The sequence below is a fragment of the Astatotilapia calliptera genome, chromosome 18, assembly GCF_900246225.1.
Source record: "Astatotilapia calliptera chromosome 18, fAstCal1.2, whole genome shotgun sequence".
In the NCBI taxonomy this organism is placed as follows: Eukaryota; Metazoa; Chordata; class Actinopteri; order Cichliformes; family Cichlidae; genus Astatotilapia; species Astatotilapia calliptera.
Window position 1 is genome coordinate 5,424,675 of NC_039319.1, and position 12,387 is coordinate 5,437,061.

General features: G+C 40.3%; 1 protein-coding gene across 1 annotated transcript; it reads right to left on the reverse strand.

Annotated features, from left to right (window-relative positions):
* Positions 1 to 894: 894 nt before the first annotated feature.
* Positions 895 to 12,052, reverse strand: LOC113010759 (E3 ubiquitin/ISG15 ligase TRIM25-like). Its single transcript, XM_026149966.1, has 2 exons — positions 10,345 to 12,052; positions 895 to 2,589 (listed from the first exon to the last, which is right to left on the reverse strand). Exons 1-2 carry the CDS (start codon positions 11,998 to 12,000, stop codon positions 895 to 897), a joined length of 3,351 nt encoding a protein of 1,116 aa, XP_026005751.1. The 5' UTR covers positions 12,001 to 12,052.
* Positions 12,053 to 12,387: the final 335 nt, after the last annotated feature.

Sequence of the window (12,387 nt, forward strand, 5' to 3'; positions counted from 1 at the left end):
TGAAGACATCCTCAGACAGAATTAAATACATACATAAACACAGCCTGGTGCCAATAACACAGCTAATGACACTGCTGTATCACTGGCTTTACTGATTAAAGACCATATCTGAAGGAAATCTTTGAACACAACAGAAAGTGACCTTTTAAACCTGCCACACTGATGCTGCATTCAAGGACCATTAAACACATTTTAAAGGACTTAAGAACATGAAGAAAATGTGACTTGTTTCTCTGTAATGAAGCTGTTTTAGTGAAGAAAGTTGAAAGGTCACAGAGCGACTGCTGAATCTTCTGCTCTAAACATGAACTCTGAACTTTGTGATGCTTCAGGAGGAAAACTGCTTCAGTTATTCTCTCAGATTAGTTTCATATTTTCTGCATCAGATTTGAGTGAGATCCTGGAATGAAGACAGAAGAAAAGACTTTGTTCAAAGTTTGATTTATAGTCAAACCTTCCAGTTTATTCACACAATAAAACATCAACACAATATATGAATTCATTCATTAAAATCACAGTTTTTCCTCATTTGTTTGATGATTTTGACAAAAACAAACACAAACACACACACATGGTCGGCCATACTCATAAAGAGAAATGTCGACATTTTTCAATACAAATATTCCAGAAACATTTAGAGGATAGAGAAGTTTACATTTTCATGTGGAGAAATATTTTAGTAAATCAAAATGATGATGAGCAGTGATAGCCTCCATAAACAGTCACAGGAAAGATCTCCTTTAAAAACTCAGAAACATCAAGAGAACAACTAGAAGATGTGGAGGTACCACCCATAATGTTTGACTGACAGCTGATCTCTGTGCAGAAATGATGGAGAGAAACTAAAATGAAACTAAAACACAGATTTAAACCCACAATATGAAAGACTTCAGTCTATTTGAGCTTAATCAACTCAGCAGTGTCTCCATATTTATAGTAAAGCCTCAGTCCAGCATAGAGCGGCTGAGTGAATGTGGTCTGGACTCTGTGGAGGAGAGTCATGGTTTCAGAGACGCTGTAGAAGGACAAAATACCTGCTCTGTGATCCAGGTACACTCCTACTCTGGAGGAACGAGGACCTGAGACACGAGTTTGGATGTTGTTGTACCAAAATGTAAAACTGTTGTTGTTACAAAATAATGACCAAGATTTGTCATTACATCCAAATTCAGATTCATTACCATATCCTTTTCTGCTGATATTCTTGTATGCGACTGCTACATCAACTCTCCCTCTCCACTCCACCTCCCAGTAACAACGTCCAGTCAGACTCTCTCTACTCAGGACCTGAGACCAGTTAGTGAATCTGTCTGGATGATCAGAATAAGACTGTTGTTGATTCATCCGTGTTGCTTTTCTGTTCCCCTCTGATAATAACAGCTGTTTGTTTGCTGTGTTTGGATCCAGTGTGATTTCACATGAATATTTTAAGAATCCAGCTCTGGTCTTTGGCTCTGGTGGATCTGACAGTAAAACATCCACTTCAGTGACTGTCAGTGAGATGTTTGTCCATTCCTCTCTCAGAATGTCCTGTAGTTTATCTCTGACCTCTGACACAGCTGCTGTCACATCCTCAAAGTAGCTCAGAGGACGGATATTGATGCTGGATGAGTCTGTAGACTCACTGAGTGCTGACAGTGAGGGGTAGTTGTGTAGAAACTGGATGTGATCCTCTGTGTGTGAGAGCTGCTTCAGCTCAGCATCTTTCCTCTTCAGCTCAGTGATCTCCTGCTCCAGCTTCTCCTCAAGCTCTTTGACTCGACTCACTTCAGTTTCCTGCTGGGATCTGATCTGCTGCTTCACATCAGAGCTTCTTTTCTGGATGAGATGGATCAGCTCAGTGAAGATCTTCTCACTGTGCTCCACTGTTTGATCAGCAGACTGATTGATGGCCTCCACCTCCTGTTGAAGCAGCTTCACATCTTTCTCTCTGTCCTGGATTCTCTGCTGGATGTTTTGTCGACTCACCTCCAGCTCTCTCTGCCTCTCAGTCCTTTCTGCTGCAGCTGAGACTGTGTCGTGGCCTTTATGTTCATCCACAGAGCAGAGATAACAGATACTCTGCTGATCAGTACGGCAGAACATCTTCATCACCTCATCATGACGAGAGCAGATGTTCTCCTGGAGCTTCTTGGAGGGCTCCACCAGCTTGTGTTTCTTTAATGGAGCCACATCATAATGAGGCTGAAGGTGTTTCTCACAGTAAGATGCCAGACAGAATAAACAGGACTTGAATGCTTTCACTTTTCTTCCAGTGCAGACATCACAGGCCACATCTTCAGGTCCAGCATAGCAGTGATCAGCAGGAGCAGCTTGGAGTCCAGTCTTCTTCAGCTCCTCCACTAAATCTTCCACTAATATGTTTTTCACCAGGACAGGCCTCGCTGTGAAAGTCCTCCGGCACTGAGGGCAGCTGTAGATTTTCTTCTCTTCCTCTTCATCCCAGAAGCTTTTAATACAGTTCATGCAGTAGCTGTGTCCACAGGGAATAGTCACCGGATCCTTCAGTAGATCCAAACAGACTGAACAGCAGAATTTTGTTTGGTCCATTTGATTCATGTGCTGTGCCGTTTCACCGTCTCTCAGTGACTGTCAGACAGTTTCACTTCCTCTGAACAGAAACAACCTCTGTGCTCTGAAGGGAAACAGATCTCTGCTCTTGTTCACCTCCTACAGGAAATGAGGCTCACCAGCAACTGCATTTACACCATGTTGTTTAGACCCATCCTGATACAGACACATCTGTGAAGGGAGGCACTAAAGAAATATTCTTACAGAGCGACCAAGAGCCAATCACATGATGCAGGGTGTGGTATGTTTGGTTACAGCATGCAGTAACAAGTCTGACCCAGTTAAAGTTTAATAGTTTAACTTTACGTGGATGTTTGAAATTGAAGTTTTATAGGACTCTCTGTTTAATTGTTGTTTTGTTTGGAGCGATGGTTCTTTTTATTTAAATAATTGATGATAATTTGATGTATTTGATTATTTATTACTGGTGCAAACAATCCATTTCTTCATGGTGCGAATATATAGTAGACTCAGGAGTTTAACTCAGTTTTCTTGGCCTTTGTTTATCGTTTCATTTGAAATCTTAATGGGTAAAGATCATCATAATTACATATGAAATTATATGTGCAAATTATATGTTCCATTACACTTTTAACAGCACAGATTATACAGCAAACATCAGATTCATGGATGGAGCCAGAGGCTAAATGACTGTTCAGTCCTCTTTAGGAAACGATCTTCATATGACGACAAACACGACAACAATCAGCTGTCAAACTGTACAAGAAGTTCACAGTAATGTAAAAGAAGTTATATCACTTTATTTTTAAATGTACGCACTCAGGGTCAGGACTGAAGACACTGATCGAGAAAATACTCTAAATATAAATATTCACCTAAACATTCAAAATTATTCAATTGCATGAAATGAAATATGAACTCTCTACAATACTGGCTTCTGATTGGTTTAAAAAGCAGGTGCTGAACTTCAGAAGAGCTAAACCTACAAAACTGTGTAAACCCAGAGTGGATGCTGCCCTCTGACCTTTCAGAAGTACGATCTTTTTATGAAGACACAGAGGCAGAGTTATTATTCATCACTTTAAAGATGATATTTGTTATCTGTTCTTCACTCGTTGTCTAGTAAAGTCCAGAGAATGAGACACATGATTTCAAAACATACAGCTGCATGTTAGAGATCACAGAGTTCTTCAGTCTTATGAGAACTCATGGAGACTAAATGTCAGACACATCAACAGTAAATGTCGTTCCTCCCCCCGTCAGTTTGTGTCCTCCACACTTGTTTTTAACCCTTTGTTGTTTCACAAAGGGTTAAAAACACTCACAGGTTGGACTGTGGTTCGCCTTTTAGCGTCTCTGCTGGAATTTTAACTGTGAACCTCTTAGATCCAAACTTCTGAACTGCTCATCTCACAGAGGACAAAAGGGAAGAACCCCGAATCTCTTCTTCACCTCACTTTTATACCTGCTCACCCTTTCTCCCCCCTTCCCTCACTGGACGTCACATCTTCACACTTGGGCCAATCAGGTTGTTGACATTTGATCATCTGATGTCCACCCACACCTCATCTCTCTCTCTCTCTCTGATTTACAAGATTTAACACAAAGTTTAAACTTTAAAATCACTTCATTACATTTTCTTTGTTATTCTTAACACAGAAAATTCACATTCAAAAACTTAACACAGAATAAAACAGAGTAGCCAATAGTGGGACATGGTTCCAGCAACTCTGATGGTGACGGCCCGTTTGAAGCTGAAGCTCCGGCACATGTGTCAAAAAATCAACACACTGCTTCAGAAACGCTGTGCTGAGGCTTGGTTTGACTGAACAGAGTCACGTGATCAATGACGCCTGAAGCTTCATTCAGCACGTCACTGCTTCAGTACCTGATTCAATGATTTATAAGGAATTGAACCATTGGTGGGATTTGTGCTGTGTTTTGGTGATTTTCTGTGAGCGAATCAGTGTGTGACATAATTATAGACATGGAGCCAGGAAGAGAGGACGCTCTGCCTGTTCCTGAATAAAAACCAGTTCATCAGCATTTCTGCTCCCAGGTCTAAAATGTACATAAGAAATATGATGTACACATAATTATAATGATATAACTTATAGTATATTATATATAAACGTACCAGTCTGCTGGTTAATTACATAATCAGGTGGAAGCAGTGACCTCACAACCTCCTATAAGCTTTAAGTTAAGGTTACTTTATTTATACCCACAGGTAAATTTGCTTTACAGAACAATGATAGCATTTGGCCTCCCTTCACAAACACACACACCTAATGAAACCTGACAAAACACATATTTAGTAATTAAACAAAGTGAATCAAATCAAAAACAATTCTTCTTGAGTTCAGTGACAGCAGCAGGGACAAAGCTGTTTTTATAATGCTTTGTCCTGCATCTTGGAACTAGAAACCTCCGTCCTGAAGAAAGAAGCTAAATCCACCCCGTAGAGGATGGGAACCATTTTTAAGGATTGATTAAGCCATCTGTGGTACCTGTTTAGAGTACAGGGAGTCTAAACAGGCCTGTGACTCATCTATCAGACGACTGGACCATCTCACTAACTAATTCAGTCAATTTTTCTCTGTGACAGAGGTCTGACTGAACCATGGCACCAAACAAAAAGATAAAACAGACTCAATAAAAGAACAAGAAAACAAAGTTAAAATCTTTCGCTCAATGTGGAAATGAGCAAGTTTCCTGAGGCAGTAAAGGCACTGGTGACCCTTTTTACAGACCGATTTGCAATAAAAGTTCAGTTTTTCATTGATTATGGTCCCAAGATATTTATATGATTGCACTTGCTCTATTTTCTGACCTTTAATTAAAGTGACTCTGTGCCCATTTAGTTGTTTCCTAAAATCAATAACCATATCTTTTGTTTTAGATATGTTCAATTGGAGATAAGACTCCTCCCACCACTGAACAAACTAATCAATGATTGGACCGTGGTGAGTTTCACCCTCTTTCAGTAAGCTGACAATAACAAAGTCATCTGTAAATTTAATGATGGCCCTGTTTTCATATCTGCTCTGACACGTGTTTGTAAAGAGAATGAATAATAAGGGCGATAAGAGACCCTGGAGGAGAAGCTGTGGAGGAGGACACTGGGTCAGACAGAACCCCATTTATTCTCACTCTTTGTGACCTGTCAGTTAAAAGATCTAAAATCCAGCAAACCAGGTTTTTCCTGATTTCAAACTCTTCTAAAAGTCTTTTCATTAAAATATGGGGCTGTATTGTATTAAAAGCAGAAGAAAAATCAATGAAAAGAAGTCTTGCAAAAGTCCCTTTACTCTCTACATGTTTAAGAATCAGATTTAGTCCAAAGCGCGTCCTGCACTCCTCTGTTGGGCCTGCACGCAAATTGCATTGGATCCAGCTGATATTCAATCTCTTCCATAATCACATTTCTGAGGATTTTTTCAAAGACTTTCATGACAACTCAGGTGAGGCAACAGGCCTGAAGTCATTCAGGACGTTTGGACGACTAGATTTAGGGACATGAACGACGACAGCTTCCTTCCAAAGCGAGGGCACATTTTGTATTTGAAAGGATTTATTGAAAATAACCTGAAATTTAGGACTGAGCTCTTTAGCACAAGATTTAATTAGGCGGCACTAATGTTATCAGGGCCCTGGCTCTTGTTCACATTAACTGTATGAAAGGCCTTTTGGACATCGCTGAGTTCAGTGATGAAGTGTTGAGTAACTTTCAGTTTCTGTTTCAGTTCAGAAGAACTAAAACGAGCATCAAGCATATTCAAATCTCTGTCTGGCTTAAAACCGTCTACAATGATCTGACTGCTGCTCTGGGGATTTTGAAACCCTGATATGGTTTTCATACAAGTCCAGGCAGACCCAAAACGTTTTGCAGCAAATTTTCTTTCAAGAAGGTTTTTGTAGATCTGTTTTGCTTTCAAGAGCTGGATTTTCAAGTCTTTGGTGACTGCCTGAAAGTCAGTAACAGCCCCCTCTTTAAAAGCCTGTCTCTTTTTCCTTAAACAGGATTTGATGCATTTGGTGACCCATGGCTTATTGTTAGGGTACACTTTAGCATGCTTAAGGGGTATAATCATGTCTTTACAAAAACTGCATATGAGCTAACATCCACCAAAGCATCAAGACTGAATAAAAACTTCCCAATCTGTAAATTTAAAACATTCCTTCAAGGTAAGCACAGATTCTTCTGACCACATGATTGATTGATGATAACATAATTTTTTCACCCCCCGAAAATTCACGTTCAAAGCAACATATCAGCCCGATATCACACAGAACTGTCACATGACATCAAACACAAGCTGTCAGCTCTGCAGAGTGGGCAATCATAATGAAGCAGTTCATTATAAGCTGCAGACTCAAGCTGCTCTTCATATATTTGTCCACCAGATGTCACCAAAGAGGACTGTGATGAAAGCTTCGAGTAATGAACCGTTTTTCATTACAAGCTTGGCCAACTGACTACAATCTACAATAAACTAATATGGCTTTTCAATCCTCTCTTCAATCACTTGGTACCACCAGGAACCTTTAAATGGGCACTCGAGCTGCCTGGAGACTGTTTTGTCGTGCACATCAGAGAAACCACAGGTAAGACAATCTTATCCAAAAGTTCAGTGTAACAGTATTGTTTTCCACCAGCTTAACCAAACTCCCCACACTAACTGGAATTTATTTTCCCAGGCAAACATTAAAACAGCAGCAGCTGGAAAACTGGAAAACCTAAAGCCAAATAATCAATAAGACATAACCAACTTTTGTATGAGTGAGTATTGAGAAACTGAGCAGAATTAAACCTCAGTGAAACCACATATAAGTTTAATATGTTGTTTTATATTTTGATCAGTTTCAGGTGTTTGTGCGACTGTGTTAACCATCAGTAAAACCACATATAAATCACACTTCTGTGTTTAACAATTACAACACTTGATGCTGTTTTTCTGATTCAGGATTATGTGTGTGATGAGTCGGCCACACAGTTCTTATCTTTCTGCTTCAGACACACACAAAACTGCCGAGGTTGAAGCTTCAGTCTCTTTCTACCCCAGGTCTCACCACATTTCCAAAATGTAAACTCTGAGTCTCATAAGAAATGTGGTTCAAAAAGATGTGCTGATCTATGAATGCATCCTTACTGAAAGCTAAAGATGTCCAGCAGACAAAAACAGCAGCTGAATGAACAGTTATCATGAGCGAGTGTACAAACACTATCACAGGAAATAACAGAAATAAACTGGAGTTTCCATTTATACCTGTAGTATTTTTTCAGCTCCATGTCATCTTCCAATATGTCAAAATATGATTTCATTGTATCTTAAACAAATACAAACTTCTTTCTTCCCCCCAGAGAGCCAACAGTTTACTATCAGAACTGAGGCTGATCATTAACAGGGAGCAGCAGGTAACAAGGTCATCAGCAGTGGAGGAAAGTATGGAAGTAATACTCAGCTTCATATTTGAAGATACTCGAGTATCTTAGCTGCAGGTCTGGAACAATGGTTTTATTTCCTTTCCCATTAAACATCTCACACAGCCCCTCATCTGTGACCCTTAGCAAACCCACTGGATATCTACCTGCACATAAAGGAGATCAGATCAGTTCCATCTAGACCAGCTGTAACAGGAAAATGCTGCTTACACTTTGATGCATCACTTTCAGTTTGTCATATAAGACAATATATCAGATTGAGGCATTATTTTCCTGCAGTGAGTAAATTTACTTTGTACTTTACTCTTTTCTTTTAGGTAAAGGCTCTAAACAGCACTTGTACACTGTGGAAATCCCATAAGAACGTCTCCTGAACTCTGAAAAATAACAAAACAAAGACTAAAAGGAGGTCATGGGTGCTGATGATGATGCTGATGATGAAGAGGAGTAGCATGCATTTAAAAAGTGACTGATGTCCTAGAATACAACAGAACAGTGTCTCTACAAACTTATGAAAACATGACAGTCTTGCATTAGTTTGTATTCTTATGATTTCAAAAAACGAGGGAAAAATCTCCTTGAAATGCACAATTCCTTTTTGTTATTTCTTAGTGTGTGACGTATTTTATTGGCTTTATGATTGGTGCAAACAGTTTCCTGATTCATAATGGAAATAGATTTTAGACACAGGAGGAACACGCAGTGATCAGCAGGAGCAGCTTGGAGTCCAGTCTTCTTCACACTGAGGAGGGACATATATGCAGGAACAGTTGTCATAACTGTTACAACCACCAGATGGCGAAAGAGTCCCACTGCAACTTTAAGCCATGAAGGATGTGTCTTGATGTTTGCTTGTGATAAATCTGCTTTATGTGAGTCTTTTTCAGAAAGTAACAGTAATATGTCTGATTATATATCTTTAATCAGTAAAGTCTCGCTTTGCTAGAGATCAATAAATAATAAAATTGTAAACATGCAGCTGTATGTTAGAAGTCAAAGGGTCCTTAAGTCTTCTGTAAATTGACAGGGATCAAATGAAGGACACAAGTATCTGTTCTTACTCTAATAAATGCTGCTTTAATATCCAACAGACTATTTTCCTTCCTCATCAGCAGTAAACAGCTCGACTGCGTCTGTGCATTTGTGTCCTCCATACTTGTTTCCACAGACATCTCAGGCTTGATGCCACGATGCAGTGTAGAAACCTGACAACCCTCTGACTCATGTTCAAATGTTCAAGGACATTTCTCAGCATCATGTATGACCCCTTTTTGACATTTGGACTTTCATTGATAATATTTGTGTTTCTGAGTCATTTTTGTGGAGACTTCTGTCCAACGTAGTGTCCAAATGAAGCCTGAAGCTTTTCTTCACCCTCTTGTCAGATGGTCAGCAACAAAACTCTGTTCCAACCAATGTCTGATAAGAGATGAGACACAGCAGCTGAGCAAATGATCATTTCATGCTGAAGACATCCTCAGACAGAATTAAATACATACATAAACACAGCCTGGTGCCAATAACACAGCTAATGACACTGCTGTATCACTGGCTTTACTGATTAAAGACCATATCTGAAGGAAATCTTTGAACACAACAGAAAGTGACCTTTTAAACCTGCGACACTGATGCTGCATTCAAGGACCATTAAAAACATTTGAAAGGACTTAAGAACATGAAGAAAATGTGACTTGTTTCTCTGTAATGAAGCTGCTATAGTGAAGAAAGTTGAAAGGTCACAGAGCGACTGCTGAATCTTCTGCTCTAAACATGAACTCTGAACTTTGTGATGCTTCAGGAGGAAAACTGCTTCAGTTATTCTCTCAGATTAGTTTCATATTTTCTGCATCAGATTTGAGTGAGATCCTGGAATGAAGACAGAAGAAAAGACTTTGTTCAAAGTTTGATTTATAGTCAAACCTTCCAGTTTATTCACACAATAAAACATCAACACAATATATGAATTCATTCATTAAAATCACAGTTTTTCCTCATTTGTTTGATGATTTAGACAAAAACAAACACAAACACACACACATGGTCTGCCATACTCATAAAGAGAAATGTTGACATTGTTCAATACAAATATTCCAGAAACATTTAGAGGATAGAGAAGTTTACATTTTCATGTGGAGAAATATTTTAGTAAATCAAAATGATGATGAGCAGTGATAGCCTCCATAAACAGTCACAGGAAAGATCTCCTTTAAAAACTCAGAAACATCAAGAGAACAACTAGAAGATGTGGAGGTACCACCCATAATGTTTGACTGACAGCTGATCTCTGTGCAGAAATGATGGAGAGCAAATAAAATGAAACTAAAATACAGATTTAAACCCACAATATGAAAGACTTCAGTCTATTTGAGCTTAATCAACTCAGCTGTGTCTCCATAATTATAGTAAAGCCAAAGTCCAGCATAGAGCGGCTGAGTGAATGTGGTCTGGACTCTGTGGAGGAGAGTCATGGTTTCAGAGACACTGTAGAAGGACAAAATACCTGCTCTGTGATCCAGGTACACTCCTACTCTGGAGGAACGAGGACCTGAGACAGGAGTTTGGATGTTGTTGTACCAAAATGTAAAACTGTTGTTGTAACACTCTAATGACCAAGATTTGTCATTACGTGCAAATCTACAATCACTCCCTGTTCTGCTGATATTCTTGTATGCGACTGCTACATCAACTCCTCCCCCTCTCCACTCCACCTCCCAGTAACAACGTCCAGTCAGACTCTCTCTACTCAGGACCGACCACGATCCAGTGAATCTGTCTGGATGATCAGAATAAGACTGTTGTTGATACACTACTGTTACTTTTCTGTTCCCCTCTGATAATAACAGCTGTTTGTACGCTGTGTTTGGATCCAGTGTGATTTCACATGAATATTTTAAGAATCCAGCTCTGGTCTTTGGCTCTGGTGGGTCTGACAGTAAAACATCCACTTCAGTGACTGTCAGTGAGATGTTTGTCCATTCCTCTCTCAGAATGTCCTGTAGTTTATCTCTGACCTCTGACACAGCTGCTGTCACATCCTCAAAATACCTCAGAGGACGGATATTGATGCTGGATGAGTCTGTAGACTCACTGAGTGCTGACAGTGAGGGGTAGTTGTGTAGAAACTGGATGTGATCCTCTGTGTGTGAGAGCTGCTTCAGCTCAGCATCTTTCCTCTTCAGCTCAGTGATCTCCTGCTCCAGCTTCTCCTGAAGCTCTTTGACTCGACTCACTTCAGTTTCCTGCTGGGATCTGATCTGCTGCTTCACATCAGAGCTTCTTTTCTGGATGAGATGGATCAGCTCAGTGAAGATCTTCTCACTGTGCTCCACTGTTTGATCAGCAGACTGATTGATGGCCTCCACCTCCTGTTGAAGCAGCTTCACATCTTTCTCTCTGTCCTGGATTCTCTGCTGGATGTTTTGTCGACTCACCTCCAGCTCTCTCTGCCTCTCAGTCCTTTCTGCTGCAGCTGAGACTGTGTCGTGGCCTTTATGTTCATCCACAGGGCAGAGATAACAGATACTCTGCTGATCAGTACGACAGAACATCTTCATCACCTCATCATGACGAGAGCAGATGTTCTCCTGGAGCTTCTTGGAGGGCTCCACCAGCTTGTGTTTCTTTAATTGAACCACATCATAATGTGGCTGAAGGTGTTTCTCACAGTAAGAGACCAAACACACTAGACAGGATTTCACAGCCTTTAGCTTGATGCCAGAGCACAGATCACAGGCCACATCTTCAGGTCCAGCATAGCAGTGATCAGCAGGAGCAGCTTGGAGTCCAGTCTTCTTCAGCTCCTCCACTAAATCTGCTAACATGGTGTTTTTCTCCAGGACAGGCCTTGCTGTGAAAGTCCTCCGGCACTGAGGGCAGCTGTAGATTTTCTTCTTTTCCTCTTCATCCCAGAAGCTTTTAATACAGTTCATGCAGTAGCTGTGTCCACAGGGAATAGTCACCGGATCCTTCAGTAGATCCAAACAGACTGAACAGCAGATTTTTGTTTGATCCATTTGATTCATGTGCTGTGCCGTTTCACCGTCTCTCAGTGACTGTCCGACAGTTTCACTTCCTCTGAACAGAAACAACCTCTGTGCTCTGAAGGGAAACAGATCTCTGCTCTTGTTCACCTCCTACAGGAAATGAGGCTCACCAGCAACTGCATTTACACCATGTTGTTTAGACCCATCCTGATACAGACACATCTGTGAAGGGAGGCGCTAAAGAAATATTCTTACAGAGCGACCAAGAGCCAATCAGTTGATACAGGGTGTGGTATGTTTGGTTACAGCATGCAGTAACAAGTCTGACCCAGTTAAAGTTTAACAATTCATTTATTCATAGTGCAAATATATAGTAGACTCAGGAGTTTAACTCAGTTTTCTTGGCCTTTGTTTATCGTTCATTTA